The following is a 23,670-nucleotide window of genomic DNA, read 5'->3' as shown; positions in this document are numbered from 1 at the left end:
TCATTTCTTTTTTATTTTATTTCCTGAAACTGAAATAACGATGCCATGGTGGAAAGGGTTTTTGAACAGAGGGGGAGCGGAAGGGGGTCGTAGGTGGTGGTGTGCAGCATTTTTTTATTTAACAAAATGTATATACCGCTCAATTGTTCAAAACAAAACTCTAAGCCCAGGAAGTTTAGCATTCAACCAGCACCCAATTCCAGTGTTTGCTTTGAAGGAGTGGCCATGGCAGTGAGTGCTAGAGCTGGTAGTCTCTAGTTCAAATTTGAATGACAATATTCACAACTCAGCTTGATGAGCCTGCAGTGCCCGGTTGCAGCAACCAGCAGGGAATTCTGAAAATGGCCTTGGAAATGTAGCACCAGAAAAATGGCAGAGAACTGGATGTTTCATAAATAGCAATACTGCAGCACCCTCGATTCGGATGGCAGCCCTCGAATCCCAATTCGCTGCTCGAGACCGGAAATTTGAAAGCTGGAGGGTCCCCAACAGCTAGCTGTCTATTCTCTTCTTTCTGTGCAGAAAAACACAGGAAGCCAAACCTTTGGGTCCACCTAGCTGATGGGCAGGAGGGTCTCCCCAAAAACCCCTAGAGGCACCTGAGGGCCGCCTCCCCATGCAAAATATGTGCTTGAGGGTTTCCCACCAGGGCATCTTGTGTGTACAAGTTGCTGGACTAGATGGGCCATTGGCCTCATCCTGAAGGCTGTACTAAAGTTCTTATGCTGAGCTCCCTCTGCCCTACAGACACACTATTTAGTCTGTAGGTAGACCACCACTTCTCTTGATAACCCTTACGAACATCACCTGAGGTCCTTCTCTGTGGGCTGGCTCAGAGAGAGTTTCAAAGCATGGCGGTGAGGAACAGGGCCTTTTCTGTGGTGACCCTCCCAACTGCAGAATTCTTTCCCAAGAATTCTGACATTTTCTTAGAACCTGATTAAGCCCTCTTCTTCACTCGGGCATTTGATAGGATTTGGAACATGATTAAACTAGATTGCAAGATGCCTGGAGATTGCCCTGTGTTTGGCCACTTAACAAATTAAAAAACAGTGAAAGCCAATCAAATTGCAGACTTCCTGGTGTGGGAAAACTAGGAGCTCCTGGGACCATCACGTGTATCTTTCCAGGGCTCAATCAGGCTCAGAATCACGAGCCCCTGATTATTAAAGTGCGCTAGAATTGACATAATGAAAACACATAAATAAATACATTTTTAAAAACAGGCTCCTGGCACTCTGGCCAGCCATTGGGTGACCTCCTGTGAGGTCACAGAATGTTCCTGAACATTCCAACTCCTGAGTGGGGAGGCTCAGTCATGGAATGCTCAACCCTGCTGGACACTGAAGAAATCGGAAGGGTGGTTTGACTGAGAGGAAACTTGCAGAAGGGCTGAGAAATACAGAGGGTGAGTCACGAGTGGGCAAGGGGCTGTGGGAGAGAAATATTCTGGTTGCCTCATCCTTCCTGTGGGCAGCCAAGCTCTGAGGCATAAGTCTTGGCCATAATTTGTAGCAAGGTGTCCTGCCGAATCACTAATAGTACCTTAGAGCATTTCAGTGTGTGCAAAGCATTTCGCATACATAATCTCAGCAAACTTTACATCTACCAGCATGTTAGGTAGATGAAATATTATCTCCCTATCTCAGAGGCCACCTGGAATATCCATTGGAACTGCAGCATCCTTGGGTTGCAGCTCAGTGTCTTAGGCACTACGCATGTTCCAGAATACCTGGAATAGGATTTCAATGTCACTGCAAAGTTCTATAACTGCAGAGCCCCTTCCATGAGGTTGGAGCTCTCTGTTTCCTTTGCCCCAGCGCAAGTCTGTCTGAGATGGTGTGGGGAACAGCACAGCCCAGATCTTTGCCCCCACCCCATCTCAGGGGCTCCCCTGCTAGCTGTTGGCGTGCAGCTGCTCTCTCAGTTCCTGGGCACAACCGCCCAGCTGCATGCTCTCCAGGACGGTGAAGATGGCGTCTGTCGAGGGCCCCTGCTGCTGGCACCAGCGCTTGAGCATCTCATACTGCTGCTCGCGGAATTGCGAGTGCTCCAGCTCCACCAGCTCGATCTCCCTGTCGCGCAGGCCCAGACCCCGCACAAACTCTTTCCAGCGCCGGACTGGCACAGCGTCAATCACGGCGTACATGTTTCTGCCTTGCAGCAAACCACAGATCGGGGGCGCTCCGTTCACCAGTCTCTCTTTCTCGGCGAGGGATGCGGCGGGAGGCTCTGAATGGAGAAATAGGGGGGGCATCGGCACCGTGCCTGCAAAAACAAAGACTTGGCTTTACCAACCGCAAGGCTCTGGGGGCATCTTCCAGCTGCAGCAGAAAGTCTCAAGGGGCGTAGACACTTGTCTCTGAGAGCAGTGAGCATGTCAAAATTCTTGGAGAGCTTCTACATGAGCTGGACATGATATTTGCTACCATAGCTGTCAACTTTCAGATTTGAAAATAAGGGATCAGCAGCCTCGAAAATAAGGGATCAGCAGCCTCACCTGTCCCAGGGACAGTCTACGGGATATCTAACAATCCGGGATAGCAGTGGGAAGCGGCGCTGGAATAAGGGAATTTCCCGCAAAAAAAGGGAAGGTTGACAGCTAAGTTTGCTACAGCTTTAGTGGTTAGGTTGCTAGGAAAAGGGCCCATCTGCACTGAACATTTAAAGCATTTGAGATTGCCATGGCATCCCTCAAAAGAATTATGGGAAGTGTACTAGGAGCTAGAACTTTATATGCACAGAGGTGGAAAGAGGAAGGATTACCAAGGAAGGAAGAAGGGCTTGTGTAAATGATGGACTAGGATGAAATGGCAAAATTAACTGCCAGATTAAGAGGACATAGTGATGAAGTGTCCAAGGAGGATGGGAGACCATTGATGGACTATCTATTAAAGTATCACCCATATGCTGGCAGGATTTGAAAAATAAGAGGTGGATTAATGGAAGAATTAATGATACTGGAGCTTAGCTAGTAAAAAAGCATGTGTTGTAAAACAGCTAATAAAATGGAGTAAAAAAAATGGACATCAGGAAAGTGGGGTAGGAAGGCATGAAGAAACTTTATACATTTTTTAAAAACAACAAACAAACACCATAATGTTCTGGAATATTTTTGGAGATTTAATATACCGTACTTTTCTGTGTATAAAACTAGGTTTTTTTACTTAAAAATACTGTTTAAAGGAGGGTAGTCTTATACATGGGGGCAATCTCCCCCCATTTTCTTAATTTTTAGTCCCCAAAAATAGGAGGTGTGTTATACACAGAAAAATACGGTAAATGACCGGAGAGAGAGAGAAAAAGAATCATGGGAACTGTAGTTTGTGGAGGGTGCTGGGAGTCTGTAAGAGGACCCTCCCTGCCCCGTCACAGAACTACAATTCTCCAAGTGGTTTAACAGTCAATTCCTCTCTGCAGGGAACTCTAAAAAACTCCCTAGCCAGCTTGGGCGAGCTGTTAGTCTTTCGGCCTCAGTTCTTTATCTGCAAAACGGGTATGATTGTAACAGCTGGACTTATACAGATTGATCTATATATTGTAATCGGTCTGAAGCACTTTGCATGTGTGGGGGATGTGACCACCCCGTGGGAGCCAGCCCAAGACATTTTTCTGCCTGAGGCAGAGGATAGGATCCCATCCTGCCCTGTTCCATGTGTAGAAGCTGTTCAGGCTGACTGACTGAATCTTACTTCAGCAACAGCCTGGGGCTACTGAACTTCAGTGAACCAGCTGAGAGGGCAAATGGTTGGCTTGTGGGGCACACAGCTCTGATCCCCAACAGAGGTGAATGGACTGGAGGAGGGTCTGCAGCTACAGCCCCTAAGCACTCTACCCAAATGGCAGAACCGGTCCTGTTTCCACCTTAGGATTACCATTGCAAAGGTGTTTGGTAGGCTGGCCAGTCTGGACGCATGGAGATGTGGAGTAGCTCTTCTCAGCACGGGGGGCAAATCTCCTTATACAGTACACAATGAAGGCCGCTGCCAGAAGCATCAAGCATCCGCAGACACCTATAGCTTAGAAGACATGCAGGAAGAGACCAAAAAGTGAGGAATCAAACACCTCGTCTTGGCCAAGCTCCCCAGACATTGTACTACCGCAGTGCATGGGCACATATAGTTGCAATCGAAATTATTCAAGCCCTCCCCCCATTGAAAATCAGGTCTATTATCACAAATTTACAAACTTCCAGCTGTCCGCAATGAGCAAATCAAACAGAAGCAATTGAAGGAGCTCAACACAATGGATGCCTCAAGCGGTTGCCCCAAATGCAACTGAAATTGCAACTTATACTGGCTTCTCCAGTCTCACTGTTATTCAAGCTCAAGGTGGCATACATGATTCTGCCTCACCTTCCCCCCCCCCATGCGCACAACAACCCTGTGAGGTGGGTTAGACTGAGAAGCAGTGACTGACCCAAAGTCAACCAGTGAGCTTTATGGCTGAGTGGGGATTTGAACCCTGGTCTCTCCCAGGTCTTAGCTGAGCACTCTAACCTCTGTACTGTACTGGCTCAAGCTGAACAAAAGTGGCATGGAGGTCCCATTTAACCATTTCAAAAAGTGAAAATCTGGATGCAACAGTTGTTCAGAGAAGAAGAAGAAGAAGAAGAAGAAGAAGAAGAAGAAGAAGAAGAAGAAGAAGAAGAAGAAGAAGAAGTTGTTTCTGAACTATTTTTAAGGAAATTTGCCAAAATCTACACTTCTGACATGGGTTGCCATATGTCCAGATTTTCCTGGACATTTAAGCGATTTCCCCCTGGACACTGTTTCTGACAGCCAAATCCTGGCAATGGATGGCTGAACCCAGATGGATGGCAACCCTAATGTAACACACATTTAACTTCTCCTTCACAAATTTGCCCAACCCAGTTGTAAAGTCCCACCTGAAAATGCCATTGAGGACTGAACCTGGAGCAAGTAATGTGACTCTTACCTTACTATCTTAGAGCCTAGGGTTGCCATACGTCCAGATTTTCCCAGACATTAACTGGGATCTCAGTGGCAGAAGTGATATCTGGGGGGAATGTCCAAAAAGCGGCAGTTTGTCCTGGATTTTCGGCAACATAACCGAAAAATCGCATTTTGGAGGGGAATTATTTTTTTAAAGTCAACAATTTGTTTGCATCCATATTTTCACTTCTTGAAATATGGCTGTCCTATCATAGGCTATGTTTCAGTCACACAAGAAACAGGTTTCCATGCACATAAACACCCCTTTCTCCATCATCCAGACAAGCAGACGGCACAATCACAGGCCATAGATGCATTGCAGTCAAGCCAAAGTACTCCAGGAAGGTGCAAAGTCAGGCTACTGTGAGGCACGACCAGGGGAAACTACCAAGGGCCAGGCAGAGTGCTGCATTTGGCCCCTGACCCTGAGGTTAATCACACCCCTCCAATAAACGCTAAACTGAGCTCATAACACCAGGTGTGACATTGCCAAGACCTACCAAATTTACAGTCCTTGCCGCAGATTTCAGTTCTGGGACTCTTGCTGGAAGACAAAAAAGAGTTAAGTCCTTTAGGTAAAAATGGGCCACAAAGGCAGCCCATTCTCCCAGACAACTCTCCAAGGCCGCACTGCAGGGCTGTTGTGTTACAGTTGGAAAAGGAAGGGGTGGGAAGAGGTTTCTTTTGAGCACCCCTGCTTTTACCACAGCGTGAATTCAGGGAGAGATCACTTAGTGAAGGGCAGGTGATCGCGTGGGGACTTGCCTGCTTGGGGTGGTGGGTACCGGAAGTCGTGAGGCATCAGAGTTAGACCATAATCTTGCTCTGGAGGGGAAAGATAAAATAAGTTTCTAGGTAGTCTGTTGAAATCCAAAGGCAGCCCTTACAGAAATGCTTCCTGGGATCAAATAAGCAGGAGGTGGGATGGAGAGCTTCCAATGTCTATATGAGACAAGGTGGGTGTCAGCAGAATAGAGTTGGTAGGCAGATTGCAGGAGCAGGGTGCGTTTCAAGACAAGCAGATCATAGACAGAAAGGGCCAGGCTCCACTTGTAGATTGCAGACCAGTGGGGCTTAAGCCCCCAAACAGAAGGGTGGCAATGCAGGGTACTGAAAGAAGGGGGTCTGTTGGGGGTGGACAAAAGGTGGAGAAAGTCTAGCTTGGGGTAACACATCCCTACGGGATAAGGATGCTAACCAGGTTTCCTCAACATTGCTTTCTCCAATTCCCACCATCCTGGCCAAGGGAGGAAGGGCACTGCAATACAAAACCATCTGGAGGGCACCACGTTGAGGAAGGCTGGCCTCAGCATTCAAGGTCACCAAAACTGGGTAGAGCAGAACTCAGCTGTGAGCCCACAAAGAGGCCCAAGGCCATAGTGGTGGCAATGGGGACACCAGAGACATTTGGAGAGGGATTTATAGGTTAATGGTGGAAGCCTCCGAGCCGATAGGAGGGAGCTGGAGAGGGCTTGGAGCTGAACTGAGAACAGAGAGACTGTGAGCATAATAAGAAATTGCAGGAACGGAGAGAATTTGTAGGTTATGCCTGGGTACAAGCATTACAAAGGACAAGGAAATGATGTGTTGGGGGTTGCTTTGTGTTGTATGTCAAAGAGCACATAAGGGCACTTGAGAATTTAAGAGAGACTCATCCACAGCATCTCTATGGGTAAGTTCTGGCTATAAGCTTTCGTGTACATGCACACTTCTTCAGATACACTGAAACAGAAGTTTCATTATATCTGAAGTGTATCATGAAAACTTAAACCCAGAACAAACTTAGTTGGTCTCTAAGGTGCTACTAGACAATGTTTTTCTTTTCTTTTTTTCTTTTTCTTTTTTTGACTGCGCCAGACCAACACGGCTACCTACCTGAATCTCTATGGGTGATATGGTACTAATGGTGATGATGATTTTGATAACAATTATTGGTTGCTTTTTGCAAAATAAATAAATACATAAGAATCAAAGAAATTTACAAAAGAATTTAGGTGGAGCTTACTGGCACCCACTGACTAAAATGACAAAGACAGGGGTGAGCTTGGAACATTGCAATTCTCATTGAATTCTTATTGTCCACATCACCATTGACATTACATTTCCTGCCCGCCATGTTGGTTTATTTCCCAAACCAGCTGACTGCCAATAATTTAAAGTCCAGGGCTGATTCTCCAAAGGAATATACTTGAAAAAGAGAATGAACCAGTGATCAAACTGTCCTAAATGGGTAGCGTCGACTGGCAGGTGCCAGTGATGAATTTGCATGGCAGACCAGGGCTGCTTCCAGACGGCTGTTTTGCAAGTTGGATTCAGTCATGGAACATCAAATTCAGGTTGTGCAGCTGAAACTGACTTGCTGCAACAAACCTGCTTTAAAAAAAAACAAAAAACCAACCCTGGACTTTTTGCAGTAAGGAAAGTGGTGAGAAATGGAATGGAAAGTGGAGGATCTCAATCCATTGGTGCAATGCAAACAAATCAGAGTGAATACTCAATAAGCAGCCGATTTCGTATATGGGAAAACATATCAGGATGAAAGCTCAATAAAAAGTTATCTGGAAGAGTCCAGAATGGGTCTGTTCTGTGCTCAAAGATTTAACTTTCAGAGATCCTCAGGGGAAGGTGCTGAACATGTCTAGCAAATCTCACACTCACACATTTTTAGCAAGGGAACCAGGAAACTGAGGCTGATAAGCAAGGAACAATAGAGAGAGTATCCCCTGCCCTATTTTCGTGTGGTTCTTTAAATAAAATATGGCTGAGAATGTGGCAGCCCTCTTGGGAGACCTTTAGCCAAAGGAAAAACCAGGCCTCATTTCTAGAATCCACCCCTCCCTCAGAATTCCCCATGGAGGAAGGATGTCAAGAACGACAAAGGAGATCTCACGTTGGGCATGGCTGGCAGCTTTCTCCAGATAGGCAGAAGCCAGGCAGGCAGTCTCCACACTCCGTGTTCACCTTTTGGGAGCCTGCAAGGAAAGAGAAGCCCCATGGTAAATGGTTTCGGGACCAGTTTAGGATTTCAATACAGCCAGCCATTTGAATGCAGCTCTACTAGTCTCCTCTCTGCTAGGGATGGACAAGGCCATCAGTTTTAGATTTTCTCGGTTTCCCGTTTCTCCAATCTTACATTCAGTTCGTCACATTTCTGCATCGGCTTGCCGTTATTATTATTATTATTATTAATTCTTCAGCATTTAACGCACATTTCTCCTAAATTTCTCGACAAAGCCTTGACAAAATCCTGCACAGAATCATAGAATTGTATACAAATTACTTAAAAAGACAACAAAATGAATTGGACTCCTTGGCAGGTTTTGAATAAACATACACAAATTTATTGACTGTTAACATAATAGATAATATAAGGATTTATACCATTTTACAGTATGCAGAGAATAATATGTGGTGAGAAATCAGAGAGAGGAGCTGAGGGAAGTCTTGGGGTGGAGGGTTCAATGGGAAGGTGAGGGGAGAAGGCAGGAAAATAATGAATATGATATGTTTTGATATTTTGTTATGCTGAAATTGCTAATTTTTTTAAAAAAAGAATAATAAAATTGTAGCGTTGGAAGGGACCCTAAGGGCCATTTAATCCAAACTCCTGCAATGCAGGCATCACGTAGCTGTATTCTTCATTGGCAATTGTGACAACTTGCCTACACACACACACACACACACACACACACACACACACACACAATGAGTTTTAATTTCATTCATTTCTATTTCTTTTTGGCAACCTGGTTGATGCTATAAAAATTATCAAGAAGGGGGGTGGGGGGGCCAGAAAAGAAAAACTTAATTTATCTCTTGTTCAATTACCGTATTTTTTGCTCTATAAGACTCACTTTTTCCCTCCTAAAAAGTAAGGGGAAATGTGTGTGCATCTTATGGAGTGAATGCAGGCTGCGCTGCTATCCCAGAAGCCAGAACAGCAAGAGGGATTGCTGCTTTCACTGCGCAGCGATCCCTCTTGCTGTTCTGGCTTCTGAGATTCAGAATTCCCCCCCCCCTTGTTTTCCTCCTCCAAAAACTAGGTGCGTCTTGTGGTCTGGTGCGTCTTATAGAGCGGAAAATACGGTATGTACCTAATTTATCTCTTGTTTGGGAAACAGTGATCCAAAGGCAGATAATGAGCCCTTTGGGATACTCACAATTCTGTTGCGTTTGCCGATTCATAGACAAGCAGTCTGTGCATTTCTGGCAATCCAGGTGCCCAGGATACTGGGACTCCTCAAAATAGCCCGACTTACAGCCGCAGACTGTGTTCTGGAAGTCTCTGCAGGGTGTCACCACGACTTGGTCGCTTGCATCTGGATTAATCAGTTTGCTTTTACTGTACATTAAATCAAACATCTTTGGGAGATTTCGTCCAGGAAGGAAGCATGAGTAGAGGAGGCTGGAGTCAGCACCCTTTCCCTCTCCCCCCCCTGTTTCTTCCGTGCAAGGGGAAAAAAGCTTCCATCCCAGCCTTGCCCCAGCTCTGCCCAACTCTTCAAAACTACAGTACCCCGCTCTAGATTCTTACCTTCACAAAATGCACACCCAAAACAGCATCTGTCTGCAGGTTTTTCGCATTCTTGTGATATCCAGTACATATTCTCTGCAAAACAAGCATGCCCCTTTGTACATTTTCTATTTAGAAAAACCACAACCATGTTCCAGAAAGGGCCAGCTTGGATACCTTAAGAGAATCATCCATCGTGTGAGAAATAAATTACTTTTGGAGCCGAAGGTCGCAGAGAGCTGAAGGGGGCTTCGAACTTTCAAGCCTTTCCTGGAAAGCCCAGCTTTCTTTTTTGAAAACATGCAAGGGAAGATTGCAGAGTTTGGGACTCTTTAGATTAGAGGAAAGGCGAGGAAGAAGTTTATAAAATTATACACGGCATTGAGAAAGTGAGCAGAAGTTTTTCTCCCTCTCTCATAACACTAGAACTCAGAGATGTCCCATGAAGCTCAATGTTGGAAGATTCGGGACAGATAAAACAAAGTCCTTCAAAGTTAAACTGTGGATCTCTCTCCCACTGCAGGCCGTGATGGCCACCAACTTGAGTGGGTTTAAAAGAGGATTGGACAAAACTCATGGAGGAGAAGGCTACTGATGGGTGGCTGCTAGCCGCAATGATAGCTACATTCCACCTCCACAGATGAAGGCAGCAATGCTTGTGGAAGCCACAGGAGGGGCAAAGGCTCTTGTGCATGGGTCCTGCTTGCCAGTTTCCCACAATGGGCATCTGAGTGGTCACTGTGAGAGAAGGATGCTGGACCAGATGGGCCATTGGCCTGATCCAGCGGTCTCTAGCCTCTGCAGTAAGAAAGCCTCAGAAATACTCACAAATGCTCTGTTCATGACATACACTTGCAAGCCATCATTCAGCGCTATGTATGTGTTGAACACAGAATTGTAGAGTTGGAAGGGACCATGAGGGCCATCTAGTCCAACCCCCTGCAATGCAGGGATCTTGGAATTCGAACTCATGACCCTGAGATTACGAGTCTCGGGCTCTACCAACTGAGCTATGAAATATACATATTTTGTTAACAATTGCAAAACAAAACACACCACATATGCAAGATAGTTAGTGTTAAGTTGTGGGTGAACATATCAGACGACACAGTGATTCTTCAAACAGCTCTTGTTTATTCAGAGGCCACAACAGAACTGAACTGAGGAGCTCAGTCAGCCTGCTTATATAGAGCTCCAGAACAGCGTAACTGTAGCAACTTTCTAAAACTATCCAATCACTGAACGTCACTTTCAATCCTTCATTTGCATAACTATCTACAGTATCCCCCTGCTGGCCCAGGGTGAGAACTTCAGTACATAACAGTTAGGGCCAAGGATCCCTTCTGGACCTCCAGGCCTTGTAGTTTTTTACCAGCTCTCACCTGCCCCACATTGTCAAGGCCCACAAGATTCAGGAGGAACCCCAGCAAGACTGAAAGTGCTCCATCCCTGCAGAGGGACTGCAGCCACCCTCACTTACCATATGGGCACCTTCGTGGCGGTGTGTACTCCCGCCCGTTGCGAATCAGCATCTCTTGTTCCGAACTCCACAGGCTCCTTGGGGTCCCTTGTTTCCGGAGTCTCCTTATGAGCTCACCCTCAGTTGCGTTACCCAGATTTCTGGAGCTGCAGGCTGAGGTCAAGAGAGTCATCAGAAAGGCCTGAAAGAGGAAAGATGGGGAGAAAGAGCCTGTGCAGCAGCTCTGGAGGCTTGACTGCTATGGAAGGGATGCCTGGGGAATCCCTTGAAGAGGGACTATCAGGTAGATTTTCTCCTGTCTGCCCATTCAGCTGCAACACAGAACAGAATTTTGCTGCAATTAGTTAGTTCTCTACAATGGACTTTGCTGCTGCTGCTATTTTTTAATATCCACATATTTAAAATCTACATACAGTGGTACCTTGGTTCTCAAACTTAATCCGTTACGGAAGACTGTTCCAAAACCAAAGCGTTCCAAAACCAAGGCACACTTTCCCATAGAAAGTAATGCAAAATGGATTAATCCGTTCCAGACTTTTAAAAACAATCCCTAAAACAGCAATTTAACATGAATTTTACTCTCTAACGAGACCATTGATCCATAAAAGGAAAACAATAAACAATGTACTGCAGTCACTCACTCAATCAATCAATCAATCAATCAGTAGCCGAACTGGGTTCCACACAGTCACAAAATCAAAACAAAAAAGCCGCAAAAACAAAAACGCAAAATAAATAGCAAAAACTGACAGACCTCAGCGTAAGACTCAAAACGGAACTGTGGCACTCAAAATGGAAGTGTGGCACTCAAATCAGAAGCGTAACACTCGAAATTCAATGGGGCTTAGGTAAGTGGGGTTAGGACAGGGGTCAGTAACCTTTTTTAGCCGTGGGCCGGTCCACCGTCCCTCAGACCACGTGGTGGACTGGACTATATTTGGGGGGGGGGGGGAATGAACGAATTCCTGTGCCCCACAAATAACCCAGAGATGCATTTTAAATAGAAGGACACATTCTACTCATGTAAAAACACCAGGCAGGCCCCACAAATAACCCAGAGATGCATTTTACATAAAAGGACACATTCTACTCATGTAAAAACACACTGATTCCAGGATCATCTATGGGCTGGATTGAGAAGGTGATTGGGCCAGATCCAGCCCCCGGGCCTTAGGCTGCCTACCCCTGGGTTAGGCTTTCAGCCATGCCCCACTTTGTGCATGTTGAAGAACAAAGGGATGCCATCACTCACTGTTGCGGTCCCCCCCCCCCATGGAATTTACCTGTTAATGTCCTAGAATTTCAAGTTGACAACCCCAAAGTCACATTGATCGCAAACATTTAAAGCATAAATTAGCTTGAGCATTACATTCCAGCAGAGGCGCACATGTGACCATATTCTGTATAAAATATCCATTTACGAAATAAAATGCTGCATTACACAAATAACTTATTTAAGTGGCATTAGAGGGGAGCCTGTAAAACGTTCAGTGTGCCCACGGGAATTTCTTCAGCCCGGGAGACAAAGAGCAAAATGTCAACAGCATGCTAAATTGTCCCTTCCCTGATGCCTCAGTGAGGGAAATGAGATTCACCAGAGTTTATACGGACACGTGAAATCAAACTAGCGAGGTAGGCTGCAGTCCCAACACGCAAATCCCAAATTTTGCAGCAGTGACAGCAGTCAGTGAAAGCTGCATTATGTGAAGGAAGGCGATGCCCACCAGGTGGCGCTGATGTCTGTTTTGCCTGGAACCTAGGGCCAAATCTACTCTATATAAAGCAGTATCACACCACATTAAACAGTCATGACTTTCCCCCAAAGTATCCTGAGAACTGTCATTTGTTAAAAGTGCTGAGAGTTCCCTGCGAGGAGGGATTGACAGGGGAATTGTAGGGTTGTATTCTGGGAATTGTAGGGTTGAATTCTGGGTAGAGCAGGAATGCTGGAGTCACCATAAATAGCTCAGCCAGTAAAGCACAAGACTCTTATTCTGAGGGTTGTGGGTTTGAGCCTCACGTTGGGCATTGCAAGGGGTTGGACAAGATGACCTTTGTGGTCTCTTCCAACTCTATGATTCTGTGGTCCAGATGCTCAGCTCCCATTAGCCTCCTTGGCTATAGGCCAGGCTTCCTCAACCTCAGCCTTCCAGATGTTTTTGGCCTACAACTCCCATGATCCCTAGCTAGCAGGACCAGTGGTCAGGGATGCTGGGAACTGTAGTCTGAAAAATATCTTGAGGGCCAAGGTTGAGGAAGCCTGCTATAGGCCATGCTGACTGGGGCTAATGAGAGCTGAAGACCAGCACCATGGAGGGCATAAGAACATCAGAAGAGCCTGCTGGATTACACCAGCGTACCATCTAGTCCATCATGCTGTTCTTGCAGCAGGCCAACCAGATGCCTGTGGGATGCCTGCAGACAGGACCCAAACACAAGAGCAACCTCTGCTTTTGTGGCTTCTGGAAAATGGCATTCAGAAACACACAGGAAACCAGGTCCACCACTGTTGGGTCAGAACCTTCAGCGATATCTCCCTATATACATAAAAATGTAAGGCTGTCATCACCCAGTCCCCATTGGAGGATTTGTAGTGCCTCAGCAGAATCCTTGATTTGTATGAATCTGTGGCGGAGGAGGCGTTTGAGTGTCACAGTGGCCAATCAGGTGCCCTGTTGGGAAGCCCACAAGAAACACCCATACCATCCAACATTTCTCCAATGAAAATAGGGCTGTCCTATTCTATAGTAATAAAAATGTTATTACAGTGGTACCTCAGGTTACAAACACTTCGTGTTACAGACTCCGCTAACCCGGAAGTACCTCGGGTTAAGAACTTTACTTCAGGATGAGAACAGAAATCGTGTGGCGGTGGTGGGGCACTGCCTGGAGGCCCCATTAGCTAAAGTGGTATCTCAGGTTAAGAAAGGTTTCAGGTTAAGAATGGACCTCCGGAACAATTAAGTTCCGAACCAGAGGTCCCACTGTATTTATACTCTCCCCATCTGACTGGGTTGCCCCAGCCACTCTGGGCGGCTTCCAAAATATATAAAAATATAACAAAAGATTAAACATTTTAAAAAACACCTTCCCTATACATATGTCTTCTAAAGGTTGTATAGTTATCTCCTTGGTTTCAGGGGTTGCATAACGCCATATCCTCCAACATTTCTCCAATGAAAATAGGTAAAGGTAAAGGGACCCCTGACCATTAGGTCCAGTCATGACCGACTCTGGGGTTGTGGCGCTCATCTGACTTTATTGGCCGAGGAAGCCGGCGTACAGCTTCCGGGTCATGTGGTCAGCATGACTAAGCCACTTCTGGCAAACCAGAGCAGCACATGGAAATGCCGTTTACCATGCCGCCGGAGTGGTACCTATTTATCTACTTGCACTTTTGACGTGCTGTCGAACTGCTAGGTTGGCAAGAGCAGGGACCGAGCCATGGGAGCTCACCTTGTCGCAGGGATTCAAATTGCCGACGTTCTGATCAGCAAGTCCTAGGCTCTGTGGTTTAACCCACAGCGCCACCCGTGTAAGGACGTCCTAAAGAAAAGCAGGACATTCCGGGATCAAATCAGAAACCGGGGTGGCTTCTGTAAATCTGGGATGTTCCCTGCAAAATAGGGGCACTTGGAGGGTCTGTACACCTAAGCATGAAAGTGTATGTGCACACACACACACTTTTCAGCAACTGGTATTTAGAAAGCTGAGCAGAGCTGCTACCTGGGAAATGTACAATGATGAGGAATGATTCTTGGTACAAGAACGGGGGTGTTGCAAGGAAGCCCTCTTATTTTAACCCGCAAGGCCTTTCGAGCATCTGCTCTCGCTCATCTCACAGGCAGAAGAAGAGATTGGAATCGTGGTTCCTCTTGCTGCTGCTGCTCTGGTGGTGGTTTTTTTAAAAGCTGGTAATTTTTCAAAGCTCCTTGGGTTGACCTTATCTGATATGACAGGGGAAACACCGTGAGTTGCCCGCAAAGGCACCCTCCCACTCACTCCCAGCGCACAGCACCGATAAGGCCCTGTTCAGCGTCACCCTGGCGGTGTGGGTGTTTGCCAGCATACTCTGATAAAGTTTGCAAAAGAGAAAGGGGAAAAGGCGCGCCACATGGCCTTGCGTCTGTGATGAGACAGCCGGGAGCTGCCTGCCCACCAACCTCTTGCTGTCGCAATCCAAATGACTCCTCACCATAACCTGAAATTTACGTTTGAGGTCAGTGACTCGCCCTGTCACCACAACAGCCCCAACAGCCAGCCCAGCTGATAGCAGGGCTCAGAGCAACACAGACCCCCAAACACGCTTTGGGTGTAACTTATTTAGCTCCATCAGCATAGCATGAGACTCTTAATCTCAAGGTTGTGGGTTCAAGTCCCACGCTGGGCAAAAGATTCCTGAGTTGCAGGGGGTCAGACTAGACAACCCTTGGGGACCCTTATAACTCTACAATTCTATGATTCTAATAGGGGAAGGGATAACGGCTCATGGGTACAGTGGTACCTCGGTTTACGAATTTAATCCGTTCTGGAAGTCCGTTCTGAAACCGAAACTGTTCTTAAACCGAGGCGTGCTTTCCCTGATGAGGCCTCCCGCCACTGGTGCCCTTCCACCGTTCGGATTCCGTTCTTAGACTGAGGTAAAGTTCTCAAACTGGGACACTATTTCCGGTTTTGTGGAGTTCGTAAACTAAATTGTTCTTAAACTGGACTGTTCTTAAACCAAGGTACAGCACTCGTTTTGTGTGTCACTGCAGACAATATTGACCTAGGTGGCCTGACTGACATAGCTTCTGGCATTCCTAATAAAGTCCAGGAATAAGAAATAAATTGGCACTCTGCACATGCTTACTGAATAATCACAGCTAGTTCTCGCTCGTTTATTGCTAAAACTTGTGGAATATCCAGTACTGGGAGACTCCGGACAGATAGCAGAAAGACCTTCATGCAGCACAAAGTTGAACAGTGGAACTCCATGCCACAGGACGCAGAGATGGACACCACCTTCATACCCTACAACATTTCTCCTATGAAAATAGGGACATCCTATTCCATAATAATAATAATAATAGTAATAATAATTTTATTATTTATACCCCTGCCATCTGACTGGCTTACCCCAGCCACTCTTGTCATCTTTCAACATACGTAAAAGCATAACAAAACATTAAACATTTTTTTAAAAAAACCTTCCCTATACGGGGCTGCCTTCAGATGTCTTCTAAACATTTCTTCAATGAAAATAGGGACTTCCTATTCTATAATAATAAAAAAGTTCTTACAGTGGTACCTCGGGTTACAAACACTTCAGGTTACAGACTCTGCTAACCTGGAAGTACCTCAGGTTAAGAACTTTACCTCAGGATGAGAAGAGAAATCGTGCGGCGGCAGTGGGGCAGGTTCCAACATATATAAAAATATAACAAAACATTAAACATTAAAAAAACATCACCTTCCCTATACATATGTCTTCTAAAGGTTGTAGAGTTACTTATCTCCTTGAATTGGGGGTCACATAACTCCATAACTCCCTCTGATATTTCTCCAATGAAAATGGGGACATCCTAAGGAAAAGTGGGACATTCTGGGATCAAATCAGAAACCAGGACGGCATCTGTAAATCTGGGACTTTCCCTGGGAAATAGGGGCACTTGGAGGGTCTGCATCTTGGATGGCTTTAAAAGAGAATTAGAGAAATTCCTGGAAGACACATCTCTCAGTGGCTACTAGCCATGGTGGCTGCCTCCACGGTCAGAGGCGGCAAATGCTTCTGAAGACCTGTTGCCGGAAACCGCAGGAGGGGAGAGTGCTGCTGTTGTGCTCTGGGTTTGCTGCCAGGCCTGCGGGGAACCCACAAGCCAGATTCAAGCACCAGAGCACTTTCCCCTCCTGCCGTTTCCAGAAACTGGTGTTCAGAAGCATTGTTCCCTGCTGCTGCGGAGGCAGAGCTTCGCCATCAGGCCTACTAGCCAAGAGCTCCAGCAGTTGGAGTCCAGCAGTCTTAGGAGGGCACCAGAGTTGGGGGCTGCTGCCCTAGGGACCCAGTATTGAAGACCGGAAGCAATACCTCAGCAGGCAGGATGTGCTGCGCCTTCGATGGCACTGCAACCACAAGCCAGGACTGATAAGAAAAAGCCAGGAGGGCTGCTGAGGCAGCTCTTTACCAGAACACTCGTGCCCTTTCCCCGAAGGATCTCTTGGTATCCTTTACCTTCCTGGAAACAGTGCATTTGGCCCCAAAGCGTCAAGGTTCGGGGTCTGACTTGCCTGGGAAAGGAATTAAATCCCAGTGGAGAAGAAAAGAATCATCACGTTGGAGGTCCTTAGCAGTCATTTTGTCTAGCCTGCTCCCACCCCAGGTGCAAGTCAGGGTTTGCAGTGCAGGAGGTGGTGGCAGATTAAATCCCCACAGTAAAAGACTGCCTCTTGGGCCAAATTAAGACCTTTAGAAGGCCTAACGCAGATTTTGGTGTCCCCATATATATCTAATTCAAAGTATAAACAATAACAAGCCGTAAAATAAAATTTTAGTTTCTGAAATGAAACAAAACCTACCGTAAGTAACAAAGTAACAACACTTTGGAGGTCCCGAGCCTCAGGGAGGTTAGATTGGTCTCAACTAGAGCCAGGGCCTTTTCAGCACTGGCCACCGACATGGTGGAACACTCTGTCTCAAGAGACTAGGACCCTGCGGGACTTGACATCTTTCCACAGGACCTGCAAGACAGAGCTGTTCTGCCTGGCCTTTGGTTTGGACTTGGTCTGACCCTTATGTTTCCCTCATGTTCTTGATTTATCAGCTACTTTAAAATGAGGCTGCATTTTAAATTGCATTTTAAATTGTGGGGTTTTTTCGTTTCTTCCCCCCCTCTTTTCCCCCTATTATGTTTTTAGTAAAGGTAAAGGTAAAGGTACCCCTGCCTGTACAGGCCAGTCTTGACAGACTCTGGGGTTGTGCGCCCATCTCACTCAAGAGGCCGGGGGCCAGCGCTGTCCGGAGACACTTCCGGGTCACGTGGCCAGCGTGACAAGCTGCATTTGGCGAGCCAGCACAGCACACGGAACACCGTTTACCTTCCCGCTAGAAAGCGGTACCTATTTATCTACTTGCACTTTTTAGGGTGCTTTCAAACTGATAGGTTGGCAGGCGCTGGGACCGAGCAGCGGGAGCGCACCCCGCCACGGGGATTCGAACTGCCGACCATGCGATCGGCAAGTCCTAGGCGCTGAGGTTTTACCCACAGCGCCACCCGTGTCCCTAATGTTTTTACTGTGCTTTTATTGGTGTTAGCTGCCCGGGGAGGGCAGAGTACAAATAAAAATGATGATGATGATGATGATGATGATGATGATGATGATGATGGAAAATAATGATTATTTTTGGTAAACTTCCACTTCATTAATATTTGAATTTTTTTCTCCCACTTCTTCTAATTGCAAAGTCTTTGATCAGACCCTCGAAACTAATCTCACATAACACATCTGCTTCTATACTTAGCAGAGATAAGGCATGCAGTCCGCCTTGTTGCCTAGTTGTCCTGTTGGGATTTGTAATAGACTTCGACTGAGAAAATGAACACTCAGCTGAGCAATTTGGGACCGCTCATGTTAAAAACCTAGCAATGGAAAATTTATGTGTCGCCCAGCCCTTCTTGATGCCCTTGGTGTCCTAAGCATGTTCTTATTTTGCTTAATGGTTAATCCAGCCCTGAGTCCCACCCCCACCCTGGGTGCAAGTCAGGGTCTGCAATGCAGGAGGCAATGGAAGCTTAAATACCAGCAGCAAAGGACCCCCCACCACCAGCAAAGGCAGCCCCTTCTAGTGTTGAACAGCTTGTACCATGAAGACGTTTCTGTTAACATTTTGTCAAAATCTTGTTTCTGTGTGGTTTCCTCCTGTTGGGCTCTGGAGCAACAGAAAGCCAATATCTGAGCAGATATTGGAACCTCTTCTCCAGGCTAAGCATCCCCAAGTCTTCTGACCACCCCACACAGGCTTCCAAATCCCACAGACGAGGGAACAGCTCCTGTGTTCTCCTGTGAGGAAAGTACTTTAGCAACGAAGGCTTGCTGCTGCAACAGTTCAGCCCCCGAAGTGGTGGGGCGCTGCAGGAACAGTGATGGGGACCTGAGGGTCTTGGAGGAGAGGGGTTTCTCCCGCTCTCCCTGTTGCACGATGGTAGGAACAACTCAGCCAGGCTTATTACTTCTCATGATCTGGATGCCATGGTTCTGTCACACAGCCAAAGACCACATTTGCTTTTTTAGCCATGGCAGCACGTTGCTGGTTCATGCGAGATCCTTTTTCACATGTACTAATGTGCAGTCCAGTCTTTGCCTTGATCTTTAAGTATTCCACCCACTACTAGAGATGGAGAGAAAATTCAATTCCACTTGGCTTTAAAGCCAAATATATCGGGCTTGCCTTTGCTGAGGGGTGAAAACAAACATGAACCGATGGAACACAGCTCTCCTTTTTTGGAAATCCGCACTGATCTGAATTTTGCAATGTGGCTCTCCAGCTAGTGTTTATGAAAATACATATATTAGAGGAAAGGGTGCGTAGAAATGAAGGAATTAGTGAAATTAGCAGACAAAAGGCATTCCATTAGGGGGAAATGCTTGGAAGAAGAAGAAGAAGAAGAAGAAGAAGAAGAAGAAGAAGAAGAAGAAGAAGAAGAAGGAGGAGGAGGAGGAGGAGGAGGAGGAGGAGGAGGAGGAGGAGGAGGAGGAGGTGTTTTGCTTGGAGAAATTAGCACTAAAATGCTGGTGAGTTTTCATGACGATTAAAAGAAACACACCACATATGGCTGCAAAATGCGAAGAACTGAATTTATGATGGGGGAAATGAGAAATTGAGGTACCTGAAATTTACAGATCCTTCCATCCCAACACACACAAACGCAGCAGATGAGATGCTGATAGCATATAGAAATATCAGGTCCATCAGCCTTCCTCCTCCTCCTCCTTCCCCACCCCCTTCCTCTCTCTTAAGTTTGCCATCCTCGAAAACCCCATGACCTCAAAAGAGTCCTCTTTGTGGTTCCACTGGCCCTGTTCTTGTAAAGCCCTCCTACACAAAGCGGGACAGATTGCGCATCACCGTGGGCGAGAGCAGAGCTGAAATGAATAACCCCCCCCCCGCCCCACCCTGGGACCTGATCCTCCAACTTCTCCTCTGAGAATTGTGATGATGTCAAACATTCCCCACTTGCATTGTGCCAACATCAGCAAATCCACACCTGCCAATCAAACATTTTAGAATGTATCTGTCTAAAAAGCCAGGGCCCAAAAGCCCCGTCACAATCTCTTGTGACCAGTAGAGGGGATCCAGTCTTTATGTGTGTCCTCCTGGAGGCAATGGAGAATTCCCCCCCCCCTTTTTTTTTTTTTAGTGCAGGAGTTTGATTCTCTTGCTGCTGGTTAACGTATTGGTGGTGGGTGCTGCTCTCTGCAATATAGATGTCGCTGCTGTTTTTAGCAAAAAATAAATAAATAACCCAGGGTTGTTTTTGCTTTTTACCTGTAAGCTGCTCCAAGCAACTCTTCTAGCCTTAGCAGTTATCATTACTCTGAGTAGGACTACAATCCATTGTGTTTTTGCTTGTCAAATTTCAGTTCCAAAACTCAGACCTTGAATTTGGATATGAGCATCTCAGTATATATATAAAAACCCACATAGCACAATTGGAAACTTCCTCCAAATTTTGCGTCCTCTGCTCCTCACCCTCAGAAAAAGTTCCATCGCCTTGAAGGTGGAACAATCTTTACATTAGACACACACACACAACCCACAAACCATTACAAGTTTTCCCTCTTATGCTCACCTTTAAATAATATATCTTCAAATATTTTGTGGACCACTTGACAATTGTAGGGGATCCTGGCAGATCATTTAACAAACCTTCCCCTCCACAGTGTTGACATCACCACCTAAACTAATGCTATAATATGAAAATCATGGGGCATGTCACTAGCAAGAGAGCCATCGCTTTGCTGGGGCGGGAAGGATAAAATGGCAGCCCCCACCCCCTTCCACATGCAGAAACTGACCTGGCTTGCAGCTGAAACCAGTCTCAGCACCGGAGATAAGTCAATGTCTTCTACTGCCCATGGAGCTAGCTTTGGGGGTTCAGGAAAAGTTCCCTGTCCAGCACTGCCCCAGTGGTGGCTGGTGCCCATTGGGGCTGGTAGGAAGAAAAGTGGGGAGCCCAACAGTAGGGGGCACCAGACCCCATGATAAACAGAGCCAACTCATTCTGGTTTTGTCCCTATCCTCCTTCCTGCTGAGTTGTGGGGGGGCGGGGCGGGGGGAGACAACCCTGAGGCTGAGGAAGCTGGCCATCAGGGCCACAGTGCGGACTGGTTGCAAGAAGGCAGGCAGATGTGGGTTGACTGAGGTTGGTGGGGCAGTGACCCACTTACTAGCAAATGAGCCTCTATACCTTCACCCTCCAACACCTCCAGGCTACTCTCCATTATGTCCTGCCTGAGGCAGCTGCCTCATTCTGCCTAACAATAGGGGCGTCCCAGAACTTAAGAAAAGGATCAGGCCAATAGCTCGCCTGGTCCAGCATCCTGTTCTCACAGTGGCCAACCAGATGCCTATTTGGGAAGGCTGAAAGCACGACCTGAGCACAAGAACATTCTCCCTTCCTGCGGTTTCCAGCAACTGGTATTCAGAAACACGAATTCCAGCAACTGCTATTCAGAAGCATGAATTCAGAAGCCATTGTGGCTGGTAGGCACAGATAGCCCTCTCTTTCAAAGCCATCCAAGTTGGTGGCCATCACTGCTTCATGAGGCAGCGAGTTCCACAGTTTAACTGTGTGAAGGACTCTACTTTCTCTGTCCCGAATCTTCCGACATTCAGCTTCAATATCCACAAGTTCTCGTGTTGTGGAAGAGGGAGAAAAACTTTTCTCTCTCTGTTTTCTCCATGCCAGGCATAACTCATTCGCTTCCATCAAATCGCCTCTAAACTAAAAAAGTCCCAAATGCTGCAACCTTTCCGCATAGTGCAGCAGCTCCCTGCTAGCAAGATCCCATCTGACGACTCCACAAATCTATACTTCTATGACTACTGCTACAGCATTAGTCGATGTAGCCCCCGGAACATTTCCGTGGCAGCGTTTCTGAACCTTAACCCAGCTCCACAATCTCCTTCTGTAGCCGTGGGACCCCAGAACAGCACTCAAGATTCCCAAGTGGCAGCCAGACCCCGTAGATTTGAAGGACTGCCTTAGGATATTGCCAGTTCCCTTGTCGACCCCCTGCAAAACTTGCCCTCCCTGCGCTTGCCTACTTACCACAGCAGCAGTGGGTTGCTGCCACCTCATCATTCAAGTCCGGGATGAGGAGCCCATTATCTGCAAGGATCCCCAGAGGAACTGCCGTCAGGGGCCACCGGAGACTACCAGGAGGCCGCCGAGGATGCAGCCTGGCAAGAAGGAGGCCCTGGGGAAAGCGATGCGGGCAGAGGGTGTCCTCAACATTTCACCCAGCGGACAGGTGGGAAATGAGGGCAGAGCCATCACAAGGCAGCCCTTCAGGCAAAACCACCGTGGGAGGAAGGAAATGTCTGTTTAAGAGCGCGGCTGTTCAGAGGAACCGTTCAGAAGCCCGTGAGAAATCCAAGACCAGGGCGAAAGGGGCAGCAAAAAGGGAGCTGGGCAGCATCAGGACTCGATCCGAGGTCTCCCCCAATGCTGGGGCCCTGTGGATAGGGGCCCTGATTCATCGCCCCATTTAGGGCAGTGCTTCGAGAGCTCTGCGGTGTAGAGCAAAGGGGAAATAAAAGGGAAAGCACTTCTCGTTTCCATTATGAGTTTCTTCTGCGAACTGCAAAGGACGTCGCCGCGAATGGGCTTCCTTGAAAGACGCTGTTATGCAAATTAGTGCATTATCGATCTGCCCTGGAAAGAGTGACTCGATGAGCAGCTGAGTCAGCCCTTAGGTTTGCAGGGAACGTGCTGCTTCTGCCACGGCATTTCAAACAGAGCAGAATCAATGTGCATGTGTGTGCAAAGGACTTCATCCACAGCTTTGTCAGGCGCACAAAAATGGGCACCTGCCCCTCCTGCTGCTTCAACCCCCAACCTTTAGAAACACAGGCAAGTGGCTGCTTGAGTCTGGCCACCCAAGTAGAGCATGAGACTGTTCTACAATGCTGGAAGCTGCCCAGAGTGGCTGGGGCAACCCAGTAAGATGTGTGGGGTATAAATAGTAACATTATCATTCTGGAATTTTATTCGGAGAAATGTTGGAGGGTATGCATGTGAGCAGGGCCTTTTCTGCAGTGACTCCCCGTTTGTGGAATACGCTCCCCAAGGAGGCCTGCCTGGCACCTTCCTTATGTATCTTTAGGCGCGAGGCAAAAACGTTCTTCTTCAAATAGGCCTTTGTTTGAAGTTATTGTCTTTTTTAGTATGTGCTCCATGTTGTAAACAGCCCCATGAAGTTCCAAACATAGTGTTGGGACCCCCAAAGGCCATCTAGTCCAACCCCCTGCAATGCAGGAATCTCAATTAAAGCATCGATGACAGGTGGCCATCCAACCTCTGCTGAAAAACCTCCCCAAGCCGTCCCACCACCAAACAGCTCTTCAATGAAGGGCAGAATTTAATAAATAATAGTACCAATAATAATTCCACACAGAGGATTTCTCTCCTCCACCCCCACCTTCCATTGTGCGTGCGCGCACACACCCATAAAACAGAAAA

At 46.9% G+C, this 23,670-nt stretch overlaps 1 protein-coding gene across 1 annotated transcript; it reads right to left on the bottom strand.

Moving 5' to 3' along the window:
• On the bottom strand, positions 1–23,504 carry TNFRSF25 (TNF receptor superfamily member 25). The gene is made up of 9 exons (XM_077930972.1): positions 22,258–23,504; positions 10,949–11,129; positions 9,490–9,564; positions 9,116–9,274; positions 7,846–7,927; positions 5,721–5,780; positions 5,456–5,685; positions 3,876–4,019; positions 1–2,268 (listed from the first exon to the last, which is right to left on the bottom strand). The coding sequence occupies exons 1-9, from the start codon at positions 22,288–22,290 to the stop codon at positions 1,898–1,900; spliced, it is 1,335 nt and encodes a 444-aa protein (XP_077787098.1). The 5' UTR covers positions 22,291–23,504; the 3' UTR covers positions 1–1,897.
• Positions 23,505–23,670: the final 166 nt, after the last annotated feature.

The sequence above is a fragment of the Podarcis muralis genome, chromosome 7 (assembly GCF_964188315.1).
Source record: "Podarcis muralis chromosome 7, rPodMur119.hap1.1, whole genome shotgun sequence".
NCBI classification, from domain to species: Eukaryota; Metazoa; Chordata; class Lepidosauria; order Squamata; family Lacertidae; genus Podarcis; species Podarcis muralis.
Note: the sequence above shows the minus strand (reverse complement) of the source record. Positions and strands in the feature narration are given on the sequence as shown.